At 44.9% G+C, this 26181-nt stretch overlaps 1 protein-coding gene across 1 annotated transcript; it reads right to left on the bottom strand.

Annotated features, from left to right (window-relative positions):
- Nucleotides 1–527: 527 nt before the first annotated feature.
- LOC121291283 (zinc-binding protein A33-like) lies at nucleotides 528–23035 on the bottom strand. The gene is made up of 6 exons (XM_041212353.1): nucleotides 22548–23035; nucleotides 22362–22457; nucleotides 22035–22268; nucleotides 19642–19655; nucleotides 15240–15358; nucleotides 528–2448 (listed from the first exon to the last, which is right to left on the bottom strand). Exons 1-6 carry the CDS (start codon nucleotides 22956–22958, stop codon nucleotides 1898–1900), a joined length of 1425 nt encoding a protein of 474 aa, XP_041068287.1. The 5' UTR covers nucleotides 22959–23035; the 3' UTR covers nucleotides 528–1897.
- Between the last annotated feature and the right edge of the window lie 3146 nt (nucleotides 23036–26181).

Raw genomic sequence — 26181 nt, 5'->3', positions numbered from 1 at the left:
AACTCTCAAAAAGGGATTGGCTGTGGGAGAAAAGGAACTGGACAGGGACCGGTTGAATAGCTTTATCAAGGTGCCTCTCCAGACAGAGAGGGCTGATTAACCACAGTCTGTGCATTGTGATTTTATGATTTTGCATTGCTTCCCACCTGAAGCAGGCTGGCATTCCCACTGCCCATCTCAGGTCCCTATCCACGGTAGCGATGGCTGAAGTACCAGAGTAAACTTCAGGACCATTTGCAGGCCACTGTCACTTCATTTACTCCAGCCAGAAGCTCTTCAGGTCATCCAGGTGAATTTGGAATAGGTCTGTCAGGACCCAGACCGTGGAGCAATTTGTAAATAAAACAAACAGCATGTTTTGTTTCTGTTTCTTAGATTTAATGATGAACTGTGTCCTTTTTGAGAAAGCTGCTTATATTCCACTCATTTTCAGATTCTTTTGGTTGAAGAACCAATTTACAAATGTAATCATGGACTCTCAATGTAAATTATAATTCTATATAAAAATGATAATATGAACAGGTTACATGTACAGAGAGCTTTAATGTTTTTAATAAAATAGGTAACTACATATTAGTGATTTAAGGACTATTTCACTGACATGGACAGTCATGAGGCAGAGCAGACAAACCAGAGATAAATTATAACTGTGACTTCACGTTTTTTTTTTGCAAAATATACTTTATTCCTAAAATATCTAAAAGAACATTTCAAAATGACCATCACAGACATTGCAATCATATTCAAATTATCATGTTGCACTCTGAGGTGCTTCAGTACAACAGAAAGACCATGACAAACATTCTAGTGCAGCAACTGAACTACTTTTCACGTGGTTAACACTGCCCGTTAATGACATATATACCTGATCAGTTCACACATCACGTTCAATACAGACAGATTATCAAATCAGTATTCACAGCAGTGTCACATCATTTAAATGCTCAAACAGACTCAATGCACATTCCCATTTCAATGTTAAACAAACTGGAAACACCCCTCCAATTTTTTTTTACAGAGTACCCACTTGAATTTGACAGTCTGGGGAAATATTTACAGACCTGTACCAACCGAGTCCAGTTCCTCAGTGTATTGAAACATGGTGAGAGTTTGAAGAAAGTCAAACTGACAGTTCTATCGCGATTACAAGAAACAAACCAATTAGAGATTAATATAAACAGAAAATGATAGAAATACTCAGCAGGCCAGACAGCATGATAACGGCACTTGCTCACTGTCTGAGCCCAAATTGAAGACAGACCAGTATCACAGCAGCAGCTGGACTTCCACCTCCCCTCCTACCGAAAGGAAATGTCAGAGTCGCCGCTGAAAACCATGACAGACGAAATGTCCATCACCGTGAAGAAGGGAGAGAATTCGGGAGGTTTGGGGGTGGTAATCTTGACAGCTGCTCATGCAGAATGAACACTAACTCCTGGGAATTTATACAAAGCGGGGAGCTTGTTATTTCCCCCACTTCACTTCCACTCCCTCTTGTGCTTCTCTCTCTCTCCCACCCTCTGGAGAAATTATTTCTTGGACCCTAGTTTGAGAATCACTGAACTGATTCATCTCAAACAAGCTGATGTCCCACCACCTTCCGCCTGTGGAGCAACATTACAGGCAGGAAGGTCACCGGGTTCCTGCAGTTCACAGCTCATTCTACCCAGTAAGTTCCTCTCTACAATTGAGCTTCTATTTGTTTCTTCTCTCCCCCTCCTTCTTTTCCCCAGCCCTACAGAGGTCCTCGCTGATCTTCCAGTTCCCAGTTCCCAGACAGGGTTTACAGCCGGGATGTTAACCTGGCTTTTCTCTCCACCTGTGACTGAGAGTGACATCCATCAGCTTACAGCTGGCAGGAGGCAGGGAGACGGTGTGAAATTATGGGATGGATCTGTTAGTGACCTTGAATCCCGCAGATTCTCAGTGGGGCCGAGTTTTTCCCGTCGTTATTCAATCCCGGACTGAAGATGGGAAAGATTCTCCCAGTGAAAGTGTGGGTGAAAGTGTGGAGATGGGACATGTTGTCCGCATTGTAAAATGACACCTGTCCACCCTCATAGTCCAGGAAAACCCCGATCTTCCGGAGATTCACACTCGGGGTGAGGGGGGTTTCATCAGGGGAGGTGGCGGCAAAATAGCCAAATCCGGGAACCAGCTTCACAACCCAGAATCCGGACTCGGGTTTCAGGGAGATTCCCCCCTTCCTGTCCACAGACTCTCGGGCCACTCCGAGCCACCACCAAGTCTTCTCCCCCACATCCACCTCCCAGTAATGTCTCCCTGATGTGAATCCCTCTGATCCCAGGACGCAGGGCCAGGGATTAAACCTCTCCGGGGTGTCAGGGAGCCGCTGCCGTTTGTCTCCGAGTCTCACACTGGTCCGGTCCTCAGACAGGATGAGCCGGGGATTCGCTGTGTCCGGATCCAGAGTCAGAGAGGCTGGAGCTGGGGGAAAGTTAAAATAACACAGTCAGTGATTTAGAGACAGGGGCTGGGGAGGGGGAGAGAGTGTGAGGAAGGAGCCCAGAGGGGGAGTGGGGGGAGAGGAAGTGGGAGAGAGAGACAGAGAGAGGGGGAGAGAGGGAGAGGGAGGGAGCTGGAAAGTGATGGAGGGAGTCGGGGAGGTGAAGTTGAGGAGAGGAAATGGCAGCAGAGGAGGGAGCAGAAACGTGGAGAGGGAGAGTGTGAGTGGAGTGATAGAGAGGTAGAGGCGGCAGAGAGTGAGAGCAGGACGGTTTGAGAACATGAAAGCCGGAGAGAGAGAGAGAGAGAGAGAGGACAGGATGACAGAGATTGGGAGAGTGGGTGAGAAAGAGAAGGTGGAATAAACAGAGCCGGGGGGTGGCAGGAAGTGTGTGGGGATGTGAGAGTGAGCTGGAGGGTTAGAGCGTGTAAGGGGGCAGGTAGACTGTGATGGTGTGAGAGGGAGAACCAGATGGAGGGGTAGAGAGTGCAAGGCGGCAGGGAGAGTGTCAAGGTGTGAGAGAGAGAGCGAGCAAGAACTGGAGGGTGAACGCAAATCGGGGTGAGTGAAATGAGAGAAGGAAATGGGTTCAAGGGTGGCAGAGAGAATGTGAAGGTCTCAGAGAGAGTGGGAGACTGGAGAGAATGTGAACAAAAGCAGAAAGGGGAGCAATGAAAGTGCAGAAGAAGAAAAGGAGAGCGTGGGAGGAGGGCAGGGCGTGGGAGAGGTATAGCGGAATGATGAGGAAAGGGGGCAGGAGCGGAAGGAGAGAGAGTGACTGGGTAGGTGGAAAAGAGAGCGAAATGGGCCTGACAGGGACAATGGGTGGAGAATGGAGGTAGAGGGCGGGAGGGACTGATATTAGATCGAGCAGGAGCATTGTTGAGAGTGAGTGCATGGCAGGAAGAGGGAGAGTGTGTGTGGAAGGGGAGAGAGAAAGATTGTGGGAAGGGCAAAGGTAATAATGAGAGCAGATGTTAAAGAGGCAAAGAGAAAGGGAGTGTGAGAGGTGAGTGAGAGAGTGTGGGGACAAGGGGAGTGAGAAAGTGTGGGTGGAGAGAAGGATGGGGGAGAAGAAGGAGAGCAAAAGGAGGGGAGAGCATGAGCGACAGGGTGTGGAAAGGGATAGTGACACAGGGAGAGAGAGAGTATGAGAGAGAGAAGAGAGATTGTGAGCAGGAGAGCGGGAAGGGGACCGATAAGGTTTGGGAGAAAGGGGGAGAGAAAGAGAGCTGGAGGGAGTGGGTGGGGAGTGATACTCCTGCAAAACAGATATGAAAATGTCACGACACAGGTTCCATACAATCTGATCCTGTAAGGTACGAAAGAAAATTAAATTACAAGAACACTATGATTAAGAGCAGGGATAGGCCCTTCGGTCCCTGAAGCCTGCTCGACCATTCGATGAGATAATGGCTGATCTGACTGTATATAATCAATGACCCAGCCTTCAATGCTCGTTGGGGAAGAGAATTCCAAACACTAATGACCGTCTGACAGAAAACAAATTCTCCTCATCTCAGTATTAAAGGGAGACTCCTAATTTTAAAACTGTCCCCTAGTTCCAGATGCCTCTCCAAGGCAAAGGTCCTCTCAGCATCCACCTTGTCAAATCCCCTCAGTGTCTTACACATTTCAATAAGATCACCTCTCATTCTTTGAAACTCCAATGAGTAAAGGCCAAACCTGTTCAATGTTTTATCATAAGATAATCCATTCATCCCAAGAATCAGACGAGCGAACCTTCTCTGAATTGCTTCTTAACTAACTATCTCATTTCTTAAGTAAGGAGCTCAAAATGGTACACAGATTTCAGATGCAGTCTCACTAAGACCCTGTACTGCTGTAGCAACAATTGCATAGTTTAATACTCCATTCCTCTTGCAATAAACATGAACATTCAATTTACCTTCCTAATCACTTGCTGTACCTGCAAAGTAATTTTTGTGATTCATGTACCAGATTGCCCAGATCCCTCTCTACTGTAGAGTTCTGCTGTCTCCCTTGTTACATTGCTAGGCCAGACCCCAAAATTTGTTACAGTCCCAGGCAAGACCCTCAAATTTGGTTATGATCTGCTTCGTGACCATTAACCTTTTTCTGTTCGTAGACCAAATTTGAAATCCCTGTTGCTTATTAAGAGGATAAATCCTTAAGATTCCATGTTTTGAAACAAACAGAAGAATTTTGCTAACCAAGAGTCAACAATGCAAACAGATAATATTATCTCATATTCTAACATAAAGAATCAACATGAGGTAAACATTAATTAACAGGAAAACTGTTGTCGAACACACTACAAACCGCATGTTTAATAACATTAGTGATTCAAGCAGGGAGAGACAGCCTTGGGCAGTCCTAGACCGAGCTGTGCAGATTACAGCGAAATCTTCTTTTTATACACAATTAGTCACAAACTCGTAATCTAATCTTGTCAATTCACAATCACATGCTTAAAGTGGCCTTCGACTTTTGTCACTTATTTCCCGTTTTACAGACACTCAACATTGTTCTCATTCTTGCAAGACCACCATCTCTTGGTTGTGCAGGAGTCTGTGCCTCCTGACTTCAACATCCACTCACTCCCTGGCCTTGTTCTTTGTTCTACTGCCTTGCCCGTCTCCTTTCTTATTCTGTCTAAAACACATCTGCTATTCTCCCGTTCTGCTTTTCTGTTTATATTTTATTTTTACTAAATTCTAATTGAAATTGTTTAACCCTTTCAAGATACTGGAGTAGAACTGCTCTTGGCAGGAGTAGATCGTCCAGCCGTTCCAGCCCACTCTGGCATTCAATGAAATCATGGCTGATTTTCTACTTCAACATCATTTTCCTGCCCTATCCCCGTATCCATTGATGTTTTCCATTTGTAGAAAACTATCCATCTCAGTCTTGCGTATACTCAATGACTGAGCCTCCACAGCCATCTGGGACAGAAACTTAAAAAGATTCATCACCCTCTGAGTGAAGAAATTCCTCCTCATCTCGGTCCTAAATGACCTGCCCCTTAATTTGAAACTGTGTCCCCTGGTTCTAGAGCCCCCAGCACTACAACCAGGGAAACATCCTTCCTGCATTCACCCTGTCAAGACCTGTCAGAATTTTGTATGTTTGAATGAGATCACCTTTCCTTTTTCTAAACTCCAGAGAGCAAAGGACACGTCTATTTAATCTGTCCTCTCAGGACTGAAAGGTCTGAGGAATACTCCGGTACAAAATTTCAACACTTGGAGTCCAGAGGCAATATCCAAGTGGTTCCTTTATTACGCGTGTGGGGAGCAAAGGCTGGGCAATCCAGGCACTTCTCCACCGAGGTTCAAATGAACACAGTTAATATATTTTTTACTACCAGAACAACTTAATGATGCTAGTTAGACAAAGGCCACATCACAATAATCTGATCATTGTGTTCTTGTACAATAATTGCAGTGTAGAGACTGGGCATTGTCCTTTTGGGAGACAACATAGAATGTGTGTTTGTTCTCGACAAAAAGTTTACGAGGGCTGACTGGGTGTGTCTCGTGGCTATCAGACGGTGTTAAATGGCCTTCCCCATGTCTTGATCGAGGCATCCTGAGTCACTGCCCTTGTGTGTCTCCCATTTCCTAATTGCAAATTTACAGCTGAGCCCTTTGTACAAGTTTTTAGCTTTCACAGGCTGTGATTGCCTGTGTATGCTTTGGCACCCTAGATGCTGGTCCTAGCTGGCACTTTAAAATAAATCCAAATTTTCTGCATCTTCAGGACAATCCTTCCATTCCAGGAATTTATTTGTGAACCTTCATTACACTCAGTCTATGGCAAATATACCTTTCCTCATGTTAGGAGACCAAAGCTGCTCATAATAGTCCAGGTGAAGTCTCACCAAGGCTATATATAATTGTAGTAAGACACCTTTACTCCTGTTACCCAAATCATCTTGCAATAAAGGCCAACATAGCATTTGCCTTCTAAATTCCTTGCTGTAGCGGTTTTCAGTGACTCATGAACAAGGACAACCAAGTCCCTTTTCCGCTCAACATTTCCCAGCCTCTCTCCATTTAACAAATACCCTACATTTCAGCTTTTCCCACAAAAGTGGATATCCTCACATTTCTCCACCTTGAATTCCATCTGCCACATTTTTGCCCACTCACTGAGCCTCTCCAAATCTCCTTGAATCATCTCTGCATCCTGCTCACAACTGACACTTCCATCTGCAAACTTGGACATATTACATTTAATCCCAATATCCAAATCATTGATATGGATTGTGAATATCTTGGGCCCAAGCACCTATCCTTGCGATACCCCACCAGCCACAGCCTGTTCTCCTGAAAGTGACCCATTTATTCCTCCTCTTTGTTTTCTGCCCGTAAACCAGTTCTCAATCCATGCCACTACAGTTTTGTCCACTCATTTAATCTTTAATAACACTAATGAAAGATCATGGCCTGCACCTGAGTCTCCTGGTGATTTGTAAGGCAAATTGGAACCTGCTGACAGCAGTTCTACTCCAGCATCTCAACAGAGGCATGGTCCCAGCTCCTCAGCTGAGCTGCTGCACCAACAGCTGCGCCCAACTCTTTAAACTATCAACTGAACACAAACGGTTGTTCACTGACCTTTGAATTCATCTGTTAACCTGTGATCTCCCAGCAGGGTTCAGCCCCCTGCCCTGGGACAGGATGTGAATGTATCAACCCTTAGGACATTCTGAACCTTAAATGTTACAATCTCCAGTCAACACAAATTTTTTTCCCACAGGTGTGAACTTACAATCGCTCCACACCAAAAAGGCACAGTCAGAACTCCTACAATATAGGTTTAATCATCCTCTCTATTAAAATAATACATTGCCTTGATATTCTTCCTGCCAAGTGGACAAGTTCATGTATTTGAACATTATAATCCACCCGCTAAGTTAACAATCAATTAACATATCTAAATCCTTTTGTAGGCTCTTCATGTGCTCTTAACAAGTTAAATTCCTAATATGTTTGTGTCATAAACAAATTTAACTACCATACATTCAGTCCTTTCATCCAAGTCATTGATATAGATTGTAAATAGTTGAGTTCCCAGTGCTCATCCCTGTGTCACTCCACTAGTTACAGCTCAGCAACCCAAACACAGGAGTGGCATTGGGAGAGAGAGAGAGAGTGAGAGAGAATATGTGAATATAGAGAGGGGAGAGGGAGGGGGAGGGAGAAAGTGTGATGAAGGAGTGAGAGATTGGGAGGGGTGGGGGTGAGTGAGTGGAGAGAGTGGAGCCAGAGTGAACTGGAGGAGACAGTGACAATGCTGTAAGGGGAGGGCTGAGAAGGTGGAAGGGGGAGGGGAAAGAGGTTGGTAGTTGGAGCGGAGAGAGAGCATGGGAAGGGAGGGGAGAAAGAAAGCTGGAGGGAAAGGAGGGATGATTGCGATGGACAGTGTGCGGGATGAGGAGGACAGGGAGAGTATGGAACCGAGACGAGGGAAGAAGTGCGGAATGGGAAATGAAGAGAGACTGGAGGGAAGTGAGTGAGAGAGATGATGGATGGGGAGTGGAGTATGTAGGAATAGGTGGAGGGAGAGAACAGAGGGCACGGGAAGGGAGGTGGAGGGGAGCAGGAGACCAGGAAAGTGAGATGAGAGAGAAAGCAGGTGGGGACGGAGGGTTGTGCGGAAAATCTGAGGGGCGTTGGTTGGGGATGGGGGGCGTGGAGGCAGAGGGAGCCTGTGAGCATGGGAGCATGAAAGCGAGGAAGAGAGGACTGGGGAGGAAGAGGGAGTGGGTGGCGAGTATAGAGGGTGGAGGAGGGGAGAGAGCAGAGACGCGGGAGGAGCAAGTGCAGATTTGAGTGGGTGATATTGGAGATACAGGCTGTAGGGGAGAGTGGGCAGGAGTGTGAAAGGGCCAGGCAGCATTGGGAGGGGGGTGGGCATTGTGTCATCCAGTGAGGACAGGAGCATTTAGGAGCCGAGAAAAACCCTGCTGCCTCGCCCAGCTCCATATTGTAAACAGGAAAATAAATGTGCCCAGTTTTTCACTGCCGCCCACATCCATGTCCAGGAAACCCAAGGCTCAAGGCTTGAGTCTCAGGACATCCTAATTTTTGGACAGAGTCCAAGACAGCACCAACATTAGTAGATGGATGGTGCCTAACACCTGTTTTCGGGACTTCTAGTCCGTTAAAAACATCACAGCCCAATTATGAGTTGGACTAGATAACGGAATCTTACAGCACAGAAGGAGGCCATTCAGCCCATTGTACTTCTGCAGGCTGTCCAATTTAATTTCCTGGGACAGCTTTTTGCACGGAACCCTGCATATTAGTCCATTTGAGAACATGTTCAATTTATTTTTGAAAGTTCCTACGGAATCCACATTTTCAGAAACTGGATTGCAGATCATGAACATAGTCTGTGAGATTTCATTTTTGCTCATTATCCCTCTAATTCTTCTGGTGATTATTTTAAATCTTAGCCTTTAGTTACAGACACACTTACCAGAGTAAACAAATTCTCCTGATCCACTCAATCAAACACCCATAATTCAAATTCCTGCGTTAAATCTCCCTTTAAACTACTCTGTTCTAGGGAGAGCATTACCAGCTTATCCAACTACCCTGTAAACTGAAGTCCCTCATCAGTGCTACTGTGCTGGTAAGTTTCCCCGGTACCCTCTCCAATGACTTGACATTCTTCCTAAAGTGTCCAGAAATCCAACAATTACTCTTCCAGAGGCCTGTTTGAAGTGCTCATTGGTGCAAACACTGCACCTGAAACTGTTCCACTCTATACTCATACACTTGCACATGAGGGACAAGTTCACTATATTGATTTTCTAATCCAGAAGGCGATCAAGAGTCACCAACAGATACTCCAAGGTCACATGGAGACACAGAGGCAGGGGGTGAAAGTTGTCATGGACGGTTGTGTGACACGGACAACACTGAAATAGCAGCTCGGAACACATTCCTCCCAATATCTGTTTCCATTAATTCAAATGGAGATTGGTTTTGAGCACAATGTAAACTGGGTTACTGATTTACTGTCTGATTTTCTCATATTGCGTCACCATCCAAACAAGGTTTACTCTTTCTGAAACTCTTACTGAACTGTTTAAAAATAAAGACAGTTTTAACTAAACAGGGGCACACACAGACATTTCAGGACATGTCATTGAGGTGGTGACTCACCAACAGACACTCCGCCTACAGCAACTTTCATAGACAATGGACTCTCTGGATATGTGTGAATAGCTTTCTTCCTGCCTTATCAAGATACAGATATTACATCCATAGCTGGCATACACTGGGAGATATCCCCTGCTGAGAGCAGGAAAATGACCACATGCAGGTGGAGGGATTGATAAGGCATGAAACACAATTGGATGACCTGAATCAAGGTAATAACTTATATATCAAGGGACCAGGGTCAGAAAGGAATTAAAGCCACAGCCACAAGGAGAGTGTTGTTGCAGCCAGGAAAGCGTGACGTGGTCAGTAACAGGAAGTCGTGCAGAAGAAGTCATTCAGCAGACTGACCACGTGGGAACGGGCTCCAACAAGCGGATCTTACTGAACAACTGGTGTTGGAAGTGTATATTATTGCTTGGTGGGTTCATAAAGGTTTTGAGGGGTTGAGAAGGTTGGGCCAGTACTCACCAGATCTCAGGGATGGGAGGGCATGTGGAGGTGGTTCAGAAAAAAGCTCAGTGGAACAAGGGGAGGATCATGGGTGACAGAGCGGAGTGGAAAGTTGATATAGGATGGATCAAAGTGATGGGGGCAAGTTGGTGGGTGGCAGGGGGGAGGGTAGAAACTGGCGGATGAAGTTTGGAAGGTGACACACACCATTTTTCAAATCTGACGTTGACCATGCAGTTTGTCAGTAAGTAAGATGCCTCGAAGTGGGAGGAAGGCTTTTCGGGGGGTGGTGCTCAAGGTCAGCACAAATGGCCGAATAAAGGGACACCCTAATAATTATGAGGTAACTGGATGTCATTCATGCTCAGTCATGTTCTCCCCTCTATGGTGAAGACCACAGTGCAGCAAGTTTATGCCTGACTCATGGGTCTCATCACATCGAGATCCCAGCAAGGTATGGAGCTTCCTTTCATTCTGTGCCATTTGCCATCAGCTGCAGTCAGAGGCAGGGATGAATGGAGAGAGGGAGGTGGAAGCCTCCAAGGAGCACGGGTGGTGGCCAACTCATGACTCCAAAACTCCAGCTCCCCAGCTGAATGGTCATGCCTGACAAGGGCTCATGTGTTTAGTCTTTCTATGTTACCAAGGCAATGGTCTCTCTGTAGGGTCTCGAGGGTAGAGGAGGGTATTAAAGGAACAATCTCAGTGAATGCCGGGCAGGATCCTCAGGGACAAGGGATACCCCCAGCAAAAATGGCTGATGATGCCAGTTCACCATCCACAGAGTACTGCTGAGGAGATACAATGATGGCTATACCCCCACCAGGTCCCTGACTGAGCAGGTGATTGAGTTCCTAAAGATGAGGTTCAGATGTTTGGATGGCTCAGGCAGTGCTTTCTCATTCAGAGAATGTCTCAGATCATCATTGTCTGCTGCACCCTGCACAGCCTCATGATACAAAAGGGGGATGTGTTGTCTGAGCGAGACATGGGGAAGCAAGATGTCTGCTCCGATGAGAAGGACAACGAAGGGGATGGGAGGGCCAGGATGTGGCCGAACCACATGCCGAGTCTATAGCTGGAATATGATGTGGTAGACAGGCCCATACCAATCTGATAATTACCAGATTCCAGGCAGAGTAAGCTACCGGGACATTTATTGAAAGTTTTGGTTTTCTATCCTTTGCAGACTGGAAGGCCCCAGCACCTTCTTGTTTACTGACCTTAGGTTTCTCAAATGTACCTTTATTTTTGAGAGCAGAATTAAATTACACTGGTGACATCTTCCCTGCTGTTGGTTTGAGCGTTGCATGTGCCCAACTATAATCAAATGCAAAACCCTGGTGCCAATTGCACTTATTAGGATCTGTACAGTCTCCTGCACCCTCAGGGGCCTGTAAGTAGAATTGTGATTTCAGCAATGCACTGACAAAGTCCTGAACACGACAGATTGGAAGGAATGTCAAATCTAAACTTTCCAGAGACGCACTATCCTGATTGGGCATTCTGAATACACTTGTGTGTCACTGACTGAAAGCTGATGCATTGGTCCCATGCGAAGCACTAGATGGGTCCATTATTAAAGATGTTCAAGGTGGGGGTGACCTTCAACGCCACCAGCATTGGATTCTCTTCAAGCCCTTGTGGCCGCAGCTCATTGTGGAGAAGCTGGCAGAAAGATCCCTGGATCTACGAAGCCACCTCCGGCATTGGCTTTCATCCATTTGTCAATAAGAGCACCGCCTGTGATACACCTGTGGTCAGGCCAACGGCTGCCATCTTGACTTCCCTGAGGCCAGCTCTTGCTAACCCTGACACCTGCTCTCAAAGGGGAGCTGACCTCGCAGAGAGCTCTTTCAAGCAGAACCAGGCGATGAGAAGCAACATGAGAACAACATTTGGCCACTATAAATCGCTGATCCATGCATATTGATGAGAGATTATCATGTTCCTGCACCCCCCTGGTCACCACTCACACATCATAATCACATATCCCTTGACATCTTCATCATGCCAATAAGTTTATAGGTTACTTTGCAGTGCACTCACTGAGTGTCTCACCTGCACTATGCTTGCTAAGGTGCAAGGCCCTCAAAGGTACTATGAGGTTGTAACAAATTGGGTAGAGATAAGAAACATGAAGGGAAAGAAATCATTAATGGGAGTGGCTTACAAGCCTCCTGAAAGTCGCTAAGCTGTAGGACAGAGTGTAAATCAAAAAAATAATGGGAGCTTGCAAGAAGGATACTGCAATAACTGTAGGCAGTTGTAATCTTCATACAGTTTGGCTGAATCAAATTGGAAAAGGTGACTGAGGATGCATTTGTATATTGTATTTGGGTATTTGGGACATATTCTTTTTAACAATATGCATCTGAACCAACCAGGGAACAGGCTATTTTACACCTGGTAATATCTACTGAGACAGGATTAATAAATGACCTCATGGTGAAACATCCTCTAGTTAAGAGGGATCACAATAAGATAGAATTCCACATTCAGTTTTAGGATGGGCAATTTATGTCTGAAACTCATGCTTTAAAATTAAATTCAGGCATTTACAAGGGTTTGAAGACAGTGTTGGCTAAAATGGGCAGGGTAAACAGATTAAAGGCAAGTTGGTAGAGAAGCAGTGGCAGACATTAAAGGGGATATTTCATAACTCTCAACATAAATACATTCCATTGAGAAAGAAAGGTTCAACGAACAGAGTGCGTCATCTGTGGCTGACTTAGCAAGGTAATGGTGGTATCAAATTGAGATAAAAGATGTACAATGCTGCAATGATTAGTGGTAGGCCAGAAAATTTGGAAAATTTTAGAAACCAGGAAAGATTGACGAAAAAAAAGGAGGGAGAAATTGGAGTATGAGAGGAAACTCGCAAGAAACCTAAAGACAGACAGGAAAAGCTTCTACACATAAATAAAAAAGAAGAGCAGTGACAGTGAGTGTGGGCCCCTTAGGGGGTGAAACTGGGGAATTGATAATGGGAAACCAGGAAATGGCAGAGACATTGAACAAGTAGAAGGCACAAGAAACATCCCACGAATAATAGAGGAACAAAGGCAAAAAGGAGAGAGGAATTTGAAACAATCAAGATCATCAGAGAAAAAGTAGGAGGAAAATATTGAGACCAAAGGCTTACAGGAAACTTGGACCTCATGACTTGCATAGTTGGGTTTGTGAGGCAGTCACTGCAGAGATAACGGATTCACTGTTTACAAACTGCCAAAATTCTCCAATCTCTGGGAATTTCACAATGCACTGGCAAGCCTTGAATGTAACACCACTGTTCAAGAAAGGAGGGAGACAGAAATCAGTGAACTATAGGCTAGTTAATCTAATATCTGTCATTGGGAAAATGCAGGAAAGCATTATTTCAAAGGTAGTAGGAGGACATTTAGAAATCAGGCAGAGCCAGCATAGTTTTGTGAAAGTGAAATCATGTTTGACAATTTTATTAGAGCTCTTTGATGATGTAACAAGTAGGATGGATAATGGGGAACCAGTAGATGTTGTGTATTTTGATCTCCAAATGGCATTAGATAAAGTATCAATAAAAGTTTACTGCAGAAGATAAGTGTTAGGGGTGATACAATGGCATTGAAAAAGGATTGGGTAATGAGTTGGAACAGAGATTCAGGATAAATGGGTCATTTTCAGTTTGGCAAACTGTAACTGGTGGAGTGACCCTAGAATCAATGCTTGGGCCTCAACTAATTACAGTTTATAGACAGGACATATTAAAAGGACTGACTATATTGCAGCCAAATTTGCTGATGATGCAATAGGTAGGAATGCTAGTTGTGAGGAGGGATTAAAATTGTCTGCAATGAGATATGGATAGATGAAGTAAGTGGGAAAAATTGACAGCTGGAGGATAATGTGGGAAAATGTGAGGTAGACCACTTTGTCACTAAGAATTTAAAAATAGAATATTATTTCAAAGGAGAGGAGTTGCAGATTGCTGGAGCATAGGGGGATCTTATATATTAATTACAAAGGTGAGCACAAGAACAGAAGTATTAGGAGCAGATGTAGGCCATTTGGGTCTGCGAGCCTGCTTTGGCTTTCAATAAGATTGTAGTTGATCTGATTGTGGCATCAACTCCACTTTCCTTCTGCCGGTACAGAAAGTAATTAGGAAGCAAATGGAATGTTGGCCCAAATTGAAAGGGAGAAAGAGTATAATAGTGGGGAACTCTTGATATAGCTGTACAGGTCATTGGTGAGAGTAACAGTACAGTTTGGGTGTCGGATAGCTCAGCTGGCTGGACGGCTGGTTTGTGATGCAGAGTGATGCACCAGTACAATCCCTGTATTAGCTGTGGTCATCCATGAAAGTCCTGCCTTCTCAACCTCACCCCACAACTGAGGTGTGGATACCCTCAGGTTAAACTCATCACCAGTCGTCTCTCTCTCTAATAAGAGCGCAACCGATGATCCTCTGGGACTATGGTGGCTTTAACATCACAGTTTTCATTTCCTTACCAAAGGGAGTTGTTTTATATCTTAGAAGCAGTTCAGGGAATGTTCGCTAGGCTGATTCCTGGGATGAAGGGGTTGTCTGATGAAGGAATGTTGAACAGTTTAGGCCTATAGCCTTGAAGCTTAGAAAAATTAGAGGTGATCTTATTGAAACATATGTGATTCTGAGGTGATTGATAGTGTAGATAGTGGGAAGATGATTCCTCTTGTGGGGGTATATTAGAAGCAGTGGATATAGTTTATAAATCAGGGATCTGTCTCCCTTTTAAGACAGAGATGAGAAGGAATTTTTTTCTCTTTGAGGGATCTTAGCCTTTGGAATTCTGTTCCACAAACAGCAATGGAGTAGAGGCTGTTGTTTATACTCAGGGCTGAATTAGACAGATTTTTGATCGACAGTGGAGTTAAGGGCTATTGGGAACTGGAAAAAAGGACAGTTAAAGCCACAGTTAGATGATCCGTGATCTTATCGAATGGCAGAACAGGTCTAATGGGCCAAATGGCCTCCTGCTGCTCCTATTTCTTATGATCTCATGATGATCATACTACCACAACCCCTCACTGGAGGGACGTTGGAATTCCTGTTTCCCCCACACCCCTGGAACTTTGGAGCCCATTTATTTCCTTCACAACTGGAATTATACTTAGGAAAATTAATATAAAAGTTTTACCAGGTTCAATGGAATTGAACATTTTCCTCCAAGCTGTGTACTGTAATGGTCCTTTGAACTTTCCGATAGACAGGGCTGCAGCATCTGCTACTGAGAGTTTCTTCATCTCTTCACTAATCCTGTAAATATTAAAGAATTGATGGTGTAATTTCATCCCAATTGAACATTTTAGACATGATTTAAATGGTGAAGCTACCCCAACATTCATATCTTTCAGCATTTTTCATATTAGAACAAATGTGATAGAAAGTGAAATTTCTCTCTATAACTGATCAAAAGATAACTTGGAAATGTAAGGGCAGAGGATGGAAACACTCATGTCCTGCAAAAGGCCCACAGCCTGATAACAAATTAGTTGCCTGTTTATCACAGATCACAGGAGAAGATAAACATTTAGTCTGTCCACTTGCTGTATTCCAAACAAACCTTGTCGAATGAAAGCAAAGACTGAAAACATCAAACCAACTCTCTGAGACGCCTGCACACCTCCACTTCTGGCCAATTGAATATCGCTGATTTTAACTGCTCCACCATTGGCAACTGGACCTTCAGCTGCCGAGGCCCTGATTCTGAAATTCCTTCCCTACATCTTTCTGCCTCTCTATTTCTCTTCATTCCTTTCAGATGTTTTAAAACGTACGCATCTTTGGTATTAATATCTCTTTGTGGTTTGGTGCCAATATTGCTTTATATCTTAAAACACGTTTCTGCTGTTGCGTTGATTTTTTTTCAATCATTCACGAGGTGTGTGCTTCATTGGCTAGCCCAGCATTTATTACCCATCCCTAACTGCCCCTGCAGAAGGTCGTCATGAGCTGCCTTCTTGAACCCCTGCAGTCCAAGTGGTCCAGGTACACCCACTGCACTGTAAGGGTGGGCGTACCAGGAATTTGACCCAGCGACAGTGAAGGAACGATTATATAGTTCCAAGTCAGCGTGGTGAGTGGCTTGGAGGGGAGCTTCCAATTAGTGGTGCTCCCACACATCTTCTGCCCGTGTCCTTCTTGGTGGTAGCAGTCATGGATTTGGAAGGTGTTGTCTAAGGAGGAATGGTGAGTTCCTGCACTGCATCTTGTAGATGGTACACACTGCTGCCATTGTGCGTTGGTAGTGCAGAGAGTTAATGATTGTGGATGGGGTGTCAGTCAAGTGGTCTGCATTGTCCTGGATGATGTCAAACTTTTTGAATGTTATTGGAGCCGCACTCATCCAGGCAAGTGGAAAGTATTCATCATGCTCCTCACAAGTGGCTTGTAGATGATGGGCAGGAAGAGTTACTCATCGCAGGATTTCTAGTCTCTGACCTACACTTGTCGCCATTTTATTTATATGGTTAGTCCAGTTCAGTTTGTGCACAATGTTAACCCTCAGGATGTTGATACTGGGGGATTCAGTAATGGTAATAACAAGTGATGGAATATCAAGGGGTGATGGCTAGATTCTCTCATGTTGGCAATGGCCATTGCCTGGCACATGTCTGGAGAAAATGTTACTTGCCAGTTGTCAGCCCAAGCCTGGATATTGTTTAGGACTTGCTGCATTTGGACATGGACTGCTTCAGTATCTGAGGAGTCACAAATGGTGCTGAACATAGTGCAATCATCAGCGAACATCCCCACTTCTGACCTTATGATGGACGGAAGGTCAATAATGAAGCAGTTGAAGATGGTTGGGCATAAGACAATGTGCTGAAAAACTCCTGCAGTGATATCCTGGAATTGAGATAATTGACCTCCAACAACCACAACCATCTTCTTTTGCGACAGTTATGACTCCAACCGGTGGAGACTTTTCCTCTGATTACTATTGACTCCAGTTTTGCTAGGGTTCCTTGATGCCACACTCGGTCAAATGATGTAATGTTCAGTCACTTTCAACTCACCTCTAGAGGTCAGCTCTACTGTCCATGCTTGAACCAAGACTTTAATGAGGTCAGGAGCTGAGCAACCCTGGCAGAACCCAAACTGAGTGTCAGTGAGATTGATTATTGCTAAGTTAGTGCCACTTGTTAGCACTTTTGAAGACCCTTTGTCACTTCAATGATAATGGAGAGTAGACTGACAGGGCAGTAATTGGCAATCCATTCTTAATTAGCACATTCGTTTAGATAATATCACCAACTTTAACACCTATGTGTTCTTTTGTTCTGTTGGCTGTGACATCTTTCGATGATCTGCTTCTATCACTGCTTGTTTGTCCCTACAACCACACCACCCCCCTCCACTTCTCTCCCCCCACGCAACCCCCACCCAACCCCGCCCCCCCACCTCCCCACACACCTTAAACCAGCTTATATTTCACCCCTATAATAATAAAAACAAAAAAACTGCGGATGCTGGAAATCCAAAACAAAAACAGAATTACCTGGAAAAACTCAGCAGGTCTGGCAGCATCGGCGGAGAAGAAAAGAGTTGACGCTTCGAGTCCTCATGACCCTTCGACAGTTGTCGAAGGGTCATGAGGACTCGAAACGTCAACTCTTTTCTTCTCCGCCGATGCTGCCAGACCTGCTGAGTTTTTCCAGGTAATTATGTTTTTGTTTCAATAATTGGCAAGGTTAGATTTGTCCTTCTTTTTGTTTACATGATATACCTGGGCAATTTTCCACATTACCAGGTAGATGCCAGTGTTGTAGTTGTACTGGAACAGCTTTGCTAGGGGTGTGATAAGTCCTGGAGTACAAGTCTTTGGTACTATTGCCAGAATATTGTCAAGCTCCGTAGCCTTTGCAGTATACAATGCCTTCAGCCATTTCTTGTGGAGTGAATCAAATTGGCTGAAGACAGGCATCTGTGATTCTGTGGACTTCTGAAGAAGGTCAAGATGGGTCATCCACTGGGCACATCTGGCTGAAATACTTCAGCCTTAATTTTTTGCAATGATGTTCTGGGCTCCCCATTATTGAGGGTGGGCATATTTGTGAACCCTTCTCCTTACATTAGTTGATTAATTGGCCACCACCATGCAAAGCTGGATGCGGCAGTACTGTGGAGCTTTGGTCTGATCCGTTGGTTGTGGGATCACTTATCTCTGTCTATTCATTGCTTCTTATGCTGTTTGATATGCAACTAGACCCGAGTTGTAGCTTCACCAGGTTGACACCTCCTTTTTAGGCATGCATGCTGCTGCTCCTGGCATGACCTCTTGCACTCTTCATTAAACAAGGGTTAATTCCCTGGCTTGGTGATAATAGTCACGTGCAGGATATGCCGAGCCATGTGGTCACAGAATGTGGCTGAGTACAAATCTGCTGCTGCTGATAGCCAACAGTGCCTCATGGACGCCCAGCTTTGAATGAGGGTATGCTCAACGTGAAGTCAGGAGTTCATCTCCACAAGGATTGTGCAGTGGTCACTCCTACTGCTGCAGTCATGAACAGATGCATGTGCGGTAGGCAGATTGGTGAGGATGAGATCAAGTATGTTTTTACCCTCTTGTTGGTTCCCTCACCACCTGCCACATAACCAGTCAAGCAGCGATATCCCTTGGGACATAACCAGCTTGGCCAGTAGTGGCGCTTTTTAAAAAATTCATGAGATGTGAGCATCGCTGGCTAGGCCAGCATTTACTGCCCATCTGTAATTGCCCTTAAGAAGTTGGTGGTGAGCTGCCTTCTTGTACTGCTGCAGTCCATGTCGTGTAGGTACACCCACAGTGCTCTTAGGGAGGGAGTTGCATTAACGAGTCACTCTTGGTGATGGTCATTGAAGTGCTCCATCCACTGTATATTCTGCAACCTTGCCACTCTCAGTGCTTCTTCCAAGTGGCGTTCAACATGGAAGAGTACTGATTCATCAGCTGAGGAGTGGGTGGGGGGTGCTGGGGGCGGGTGTGGTGGTTGGCAAATGGTGGGTACGTTGTCATCAGCAGGATGTTTCCTTGACCATATTTTGCCCAATGCCATGAAACTCCAATGGGTCCCGAGTTGATGTTAATTACTTCCAGGGAAACTCCCTCCAAACTTTATACCACAGTGCCGCCACCTCTGCTGGGTCTGTCTTGTCGGTGTTAAGGATACAGGTCAAGGTTCTATACTGGAATAAAAATGAAACCCGTTCCCACTTTAACATGTGCCTGTCTCGGTTTGGTCAGCAGACTTGCAGTGACATGGATGGTCGACACCATAAAAACATGGACGGTGTGGCTCTTCAGGGTCAATCGGAAGGTCACAGCCACAGTAACAACAGTCTGCAGACTGCAAGTGAGTACTTCAGGACTGCATGGCTTCTTGCAATTTAATACAAACATGTAGACCAGTTATATGAAATCTAACTTAATATCTGCAAAAAGCATTTCATCACAATAAAAGACTAGTACTGAAACCATAAGCAGAGTTATTGTCGCCCAATGAATGGTACTTTACTGTTGCGATGGTAACTAGTAAATAAAGTCATAACAAAACCTTTCTGAGTTATTTCACCAAATTGTGCAGAGTTTCAGCAGAAAACATGTCGTAACTTCTCTTCCGAAAAGCTTCCTCCTGAAATAAATGAATCACGAACAGTGAGGAGCATGGTGACAGATTTAGAATCATAGAAAGTTTACGGCACAGAAAGAGGCCACTCGGCCCATCGAATCTGCGCCAGATGAAAAACAAGCCACCCAGCCTCATCGCACTTTGCATCATTTGATCCACAGCCCTGCAGGTTACAGCACTTGATGTCAATATCCAGATAGCTTCTAAATGAGTTGAGGGTTTCTGCCTCCACTACCCTTACAGGCAGCGAATTCCAGATCCCACAACCATCTGGGTGTAAACGTTTATTCCATAAGACCATTAGACCATAAGACATAAGAGTTGAAATTAGGCCATTCAGCCCATCAAGTTTGCTCCGCCATTCAATCATGGCTGATAAGTTTCTCAACCCCATTCTCTCGCCTTCTCCCTCAAACATTTGATCCCCTTACCAATCAAGAACCTATCTATCTACATCTTAATACATTCAATGACCTGGCCTCCACAGCCTTCTGTGAATGAATTCCATACATTCACCACTCTCTGGCTAAAGAAGTTTCTCCTCATCTCAGTTCTAAAAGGTCTTCCCTTTAATTCTAGTTCTCTTGAAATAAATATCAACGTTGCATTTGCCATCCTAACTACTGACTCAACCTGTAAGTTAACTTTAAGACTAGGACTAGGACTCCCAAGTTCCTCTGCACTCCAGATTTCTGAAGTTTCTCCCCATTTGGAAAATAGTCTATGCCTCTATTCTTGCTACCAAAGTGCATGACCTCACCCTTGTTCACATTGTATTCCATCTGCCACTGCTTTACCCATTCTCCTAACCTGTCCAAATCCTTTTGCAGCCTCCGCGCCACCTCAATACTACCTGTCCCTCCACCTATTTTTGTATCATCTGCAAACTTAGCCAGAATGCCCTCAGTTCCGTCATCTAGATCATTAATGTATAAAGTGAAAAGTTGCGGTCCCAACACTGACCCCTGCGGAACTCAACTAGTCACCGGCTGCCATCCTGAGAAGGACCCCCTTATGCCCACTCTCTGCCTCCTGCCAGACAGCCAATCTTCTATCCATGCTATTACCTTGCCTCTAACACCATGGGCTCTTATCTTACTGAGCAGCCTCCTGTGCGGCACCTTGTCAAAGGCCTTCTGGAAGTCCAAGTAGGGAACATCCATTGGCTCTCCTTTGTCTAACCTACTCATTACCTCCTCAAAGAATTCTAACAGATTTATCAGGCATGACAGCTCCTTGATGAAACCATGCTGACTTTGCCCTATTTTACCATGCACTTCCAAGTATTTTGAAATCTCTAAGAACTTACCAACGACTGAGGTCAGACTAATCGGCCTGTAATTTCCTGTCTTTTGCCTCACTCCCTTCTTAGCAATTTTCCTGTCCTCTGGGACCCTCCCTGTATCGAGAGATTCCTGAAAGTTCACCACTAGTGCCTCCACTATCTCTTCAGTTATCTCCTTCAGAACTCTGGAGTGTAATTCATCTGGTCCGGGTGATTTCTCCACCTTCAGACCTTTCAATTTTTCCTCATCTTCCCTCTCATTTTTCTATGCACTTTAAATCTGTGCCCCCTCGTCACTGACCTCTCTGGTAATTAAATAGGTCCTTCCCCACCCACTCTATCAGGCCCCTCACAATTCTGTATATCTCAAATTTCCCCAAAGCCTCCTCCGTCCCAGGAAGAACAGCCTCAGTCTTTCCAATCCTTCCTCATAGCTGCAATTTTCTTGTCCTGGTAACATACTTGTAAATCTCCTCTGTACCCGCTCTAATTCAATTACGCCCTTTCTATAATGAGGTAAACAGAACTGCACACATTTCAGGAGGGCATAAACAGGGCGGCTGGTGAAATGAGCAGACTCAGAGCATATTAGATTTAACACGGAAGTGTAAAGTGATGCATTTTGGCAGGAATGTTGTGGAGAGTCAAGTAAACTGGAACTCAACATCAGTCCCGCTCACAGACACAGTGACTCTCACACACCGTACCAGGCACACCCTCACACTCACAACATGAACTGGAACTGGATTACAATGGGCGGTCCAGGAGAAAATTAAATTTGGCAACACGGAAATAATTACAAAGCGAGTGTGAAGATCAACAAAACTCATTCTATGGAGGCTACAGATTCACGGCAATCTGCAATGTTGAAGCCGATTATTTCGGGGAGACCGCAAAACTGACACGAAACAGACAGAAATTTGTTTAGCTCATTTCTTATTTATTCAGTAAATTCTATATTAATTCCACAGTTAGCAGTTATTTTGTCACTGTGTGACGTCTCATTGAACTGACCCGCAATATATTCCCTCACCTTCAAAAATATCAACTCGTCCTTTTGCTCCATCTGTTTCTGCAACTTTGAGAGCTTCTCCTCAATAGAATTTAAATTTTCCTCAATCTCTCGAAGGTTTTTCTCCATTCTTTCTAGAATCCTCTCCTCTTCTTCCCTGAGATCTCTGAGTAGTCGCTGCTCTTTCTCAGTGAGAATCTGGTGCATTTTAGTGAACTCGAATGTGACGTGTGTCTGCAGACTGCTCGTCTGTTCCTACCAAATGAAATGTTAAACGTAAAAAATGTCCCGCGATAAAGGGAGCAAAACTGACCGAGATCCCAGAAAATCAGCACAGGGAGACCTCACCCTGACTTCGGAAATCTTTCGCTTCTGTTTCTGTTCCATTTCTCGAACCGCCGATTTCTTCTGTGTGAGAGAATCTAAGGAAGACTTCAGCTGATTCTGGAATTGGGAGAGAAAATCACAGAATTGCAGTGTTAGACCCTGAAAATGTGATAAAGCTATCAGCTTAGAAAATATTTCCCCTTTTACCTTGTAGATTTCAACAGCTTCTTTAATCGGCAGGAAATTGTGAGATTTGTGTTTCCGCGAATCTCTACAAATCACACAGATCAATTTCTTGTCAGTTTCACAAAACAGCTTCAGTTCTTCCTGATGTTCCTCACAGTGAAGTTTACTTTCCTTCTCTTTCGGATCCAGCTTTAATTTTCGAGTTTTCTCGGCCAGTTTCGCTAAGGCCCGATTTACCCTGAGGTTTCTTTCCGCAAATTCCTCACTGCATTCCGGGCAGGAGTTTATCTCCTTCTTTTCCCAACACTGGGTGATACAGGAGCGGCAGAAGTTGTGTCCACAATCCAGTATTACCGGATCAGTGAAGAATTCAAGACAAATGGGACAAATTGCCTCCTCGGTCAAACTCTGGACCTGTTCTCTGGAAGCCATGTTCACACTCAGCACTTCCTGATTCAAACCAATTTCAGTTTCGATGTTGCTGCCGCGCACCCTCAGTTCAGCTTTTTCCTTATTACGTTCACTGCGAATCTCAGGGAATTATTATTCCATCGTGGTCTATGTCCTCGCGACTTTCACACAGAAAAGTAAAAATAACACATCCAGTCTAAAGGGGGGAAAACAGAGTTAAAGCACGGAGGGGAATAATTGAAATAAAAACAAAAAGCTGCGGATGCGGGAAATCCAAAACAAAAACAGAATTCCCTGGAAAAACTCAGCAGGTCTATCAGTATCGGCGGAGAAGAAAAGAGTTGACGTTTCAGTCCTCATGACCCTTCAACAGAACTCTTTTCTTCTCCGCCGATGCTGCCAGACCTGCTGAGTTTTTCCAGGTAATTCTGTTTTTGTTTTGGGGAATAATTGAAACCTGTCGAGGGCGGGTTGGGCTCCAGGGGATGTTCACAGTGGAGAGAGACAGAGAGACAGAGGGAGGGAGAGAGGAGGAGGAGATCGGCGGGATCGAGATTCCATTGCACTTTTCTCCAGTGTGAACTCGCTGCCGATTACAAACCCTCTGGTGAAACAAGGTGTGAGATCCAGATCCTTCAAATGCGTTACTGATTGCAGTCGCTCACGCTAAGGCAAAAAATACCATAACTTCAAGAAAGCATTTCGAGTGATAGATACAGAGAATTTAGAGGGCTCGACCTGTCAAGTTCCTTTATATTTTCTAAATGAAAATCTTGCGTTTGGAAAGCGCCTTCCGCAGCCGCTGGCCGTCCCAACGCGCTTTGAAGCAGAGGAAGCACTTTAGAAGGGGAGTCATTGGTGTCACGTTGGAAAATACATCAGTCAACATGAGAACAAGTCTGAGTTCTGTACCGAAGTATCTGGAGTGAGACTCGATCCCACCACTTTCTGACTCAGAGGTAAAAATCTGCCAACGAGCCACAGCTGACAGGTGGCACTAAAACGAGACATTTGTTCACCAGTTTCTGGAATGTTCCTTTGCAGGAGTGTGGAGAGATGAATAAGCGGATTTACTGGCGAGGGCGTCTCCTCCCGGGTATCTCTGTAGAACAGACCCGTGTGCTTCATGGATCCTTCCCAGGGACACCTCAACTAATGCAGGAAAGCTTTGGGGTGACATATTTCCCTCAATATTAGGAATAATTTCTCCATCTGGCGATTGGTCACAATGTGGATCTCGCTGCCACTTGATGTGGCTGAGGTCGAGAGCATTAATGCATTGACAAGGAGGCATGAAATCCAAGATGTTTTTATGCAGAATGTGTTCGGCGTTTCTTTGTAAGTGCTTGAGAAAATAAGATGTGGTTTCGGAAATAGAAAAAAAAACCCAGAGATATTCAAACTCCGCCTCGGGGATTTTGAGCTCTGCACTTTCATGTCTCAGGTAGTGCAGCCCTCCCAGTCCCTGATAAAGAGGAAGGACATCACACGGTGTGGGGGCAGGGCTGTGGGACAGACCAATGGAAAATGGGAGGGTGTCAAACGGCATCCTATTGGGGTTAAACTTGAAGAGCTTTCCCCAACACTTGTGCTACGGCAGCAAGGAAAACGACCGGGCATTGAAGTTTTGAGATACATCAGAATTACAAACAGATAATTTAGCAAAGTTGGAAAAATATAGGACAGAATTTAGCCCTCGATGGGCGAGCGGGCCCCGCCCTCAACTCGCCAACGGAAAAATTCTGGCCAAAGAGTTTAGGCGGCAGGGGGGAAGTGGAGAGATCAATGTCGATTGGGAAAAAATTGTCTTGTTTTATTGCAGAGATATTGTCTGATATTCTAGTGCAAAATGTTCCATATATTTGACAGTATTGAACATTGGATTTTAATGTCGCTGTCTGGGTGTTAAACAGCTCCTGTGTGGGGCACAGAAAGGACAATCTGGCCTGGGGGACATGAACACCCCTTACACAGCCCAGCGGAATTTACTGACATTCATTTCAATGGAGGGAAAAATCTGGGAAGTTCCTGTGATTGGAGACATTCCTCCCCACTGGTCGGAATTCTACTCGATTTTGGAAAATACTGTCACCCATCATCAACATGAGGAGAGTTCTGTCATCAGTGTTAAAATTTGACCGAGGCCATAAGGAGTGAAATCTCGAAGCAACTTTTCACCTCCAAGAGTCGGAGAAATGTGGAATTGTCTCTCCTCTAAGGGGAAATACTAGGAATAATGTAATTTTCCAGGGTATCAAAAGATACAGAGCTGAGGCGGATAAATGGAGTTGAGGTACATGTCAGTTATATCTAATCGAAAGGTGGAAGGCATTCAGGTGGCTGAACGATCCAATCCTTTTCCTCTCTCCCTCCGACAGTCTGAGACTTTCCAATCAGATATTCAACCAAGGCCTCAAATGGGAGTTTCGGATCCCACGGTAAAGTGGAGCAGGAGAGTTCTCCCGGTGTCCTGGACAACATTCCTCCCTCAAGCAACACCACCAAGGACAGATTAACCTATAATTCATCCAATTTCCTTTCTGTAGGGTCGTGCTGGGTGTAATATGGCTCATTCATTTCCCTGCAAAACAGCGGTCACTGCACTTTCGAGTAATTAATTTCGGGTGCAGTCAGTTTCTGGGATGGGTTCAGACTCTATGTGAACGTCTCTTTTATTCATACAAGGTGCAGCACTGCAATCTGCTGACAGAATATCAGTTCCAAAGAAGAGCCTTGGAAACATGGAAACAGAGAAAATAGGAGCAGGAGTAGGCCATTCGGCCCTTCAATCCTCCTCCGCCAGTAATTATGATCATGGCTGGTCATCCAACTGAATAGCCTGCTCCCGCTTTCTCCCCATATCCTTGGATGAATTTCGCGATTTGCGCTGTATCAAATTCCTTCTTGAAATCATTTAATGTTTTGGCCTCAACTACTTTCTGTGGTAGCGAATTCCACAGGCTCACCGCTCTCTGAGTGAAGGAATTTATCCTCATCTCAGTCCTAAATTGCGCGGCCGATCAAGCAGGCCACTTTGTCAAGCTTTTTGAGTGTTGTGGGTCGCACTCCATCAAACGCCTGACTTGTGCCTTAAAGATGGTGGAGAGGCTTTGGGGAGTCAGGAGGTGAGTTTCTCATTGCAGGATTCCTAGTCTCTTAACTGCTCTTCTAGCCACAGTATTTATATAGCTGATCCAATTAAGTTTCTGGTTAATGGTAACCCCCAGGGTCTTGATAGTGGGGA

This window comes from Carcharodon carcharias, chromosome 19 (genome assembly GCF_017639515.1).
Source record: "Carcharodon carcharias isolate sCarCar2 chromosome 19, sCarCar2.pri, whole genome shotgun sequence".
Classification (NCBI taxonomy): domain Eukaryota; kingdom Metazoa; phylum Chordata; class Chondrichthyes; order Lamniformes; family Lamnidae; genus Carcharodon; species Carcharodon carcharias.
Note: the sequence above shows the minus strand (reverse complement) of the source record. Positions and strands in the feature narration are given on the sequence as shown.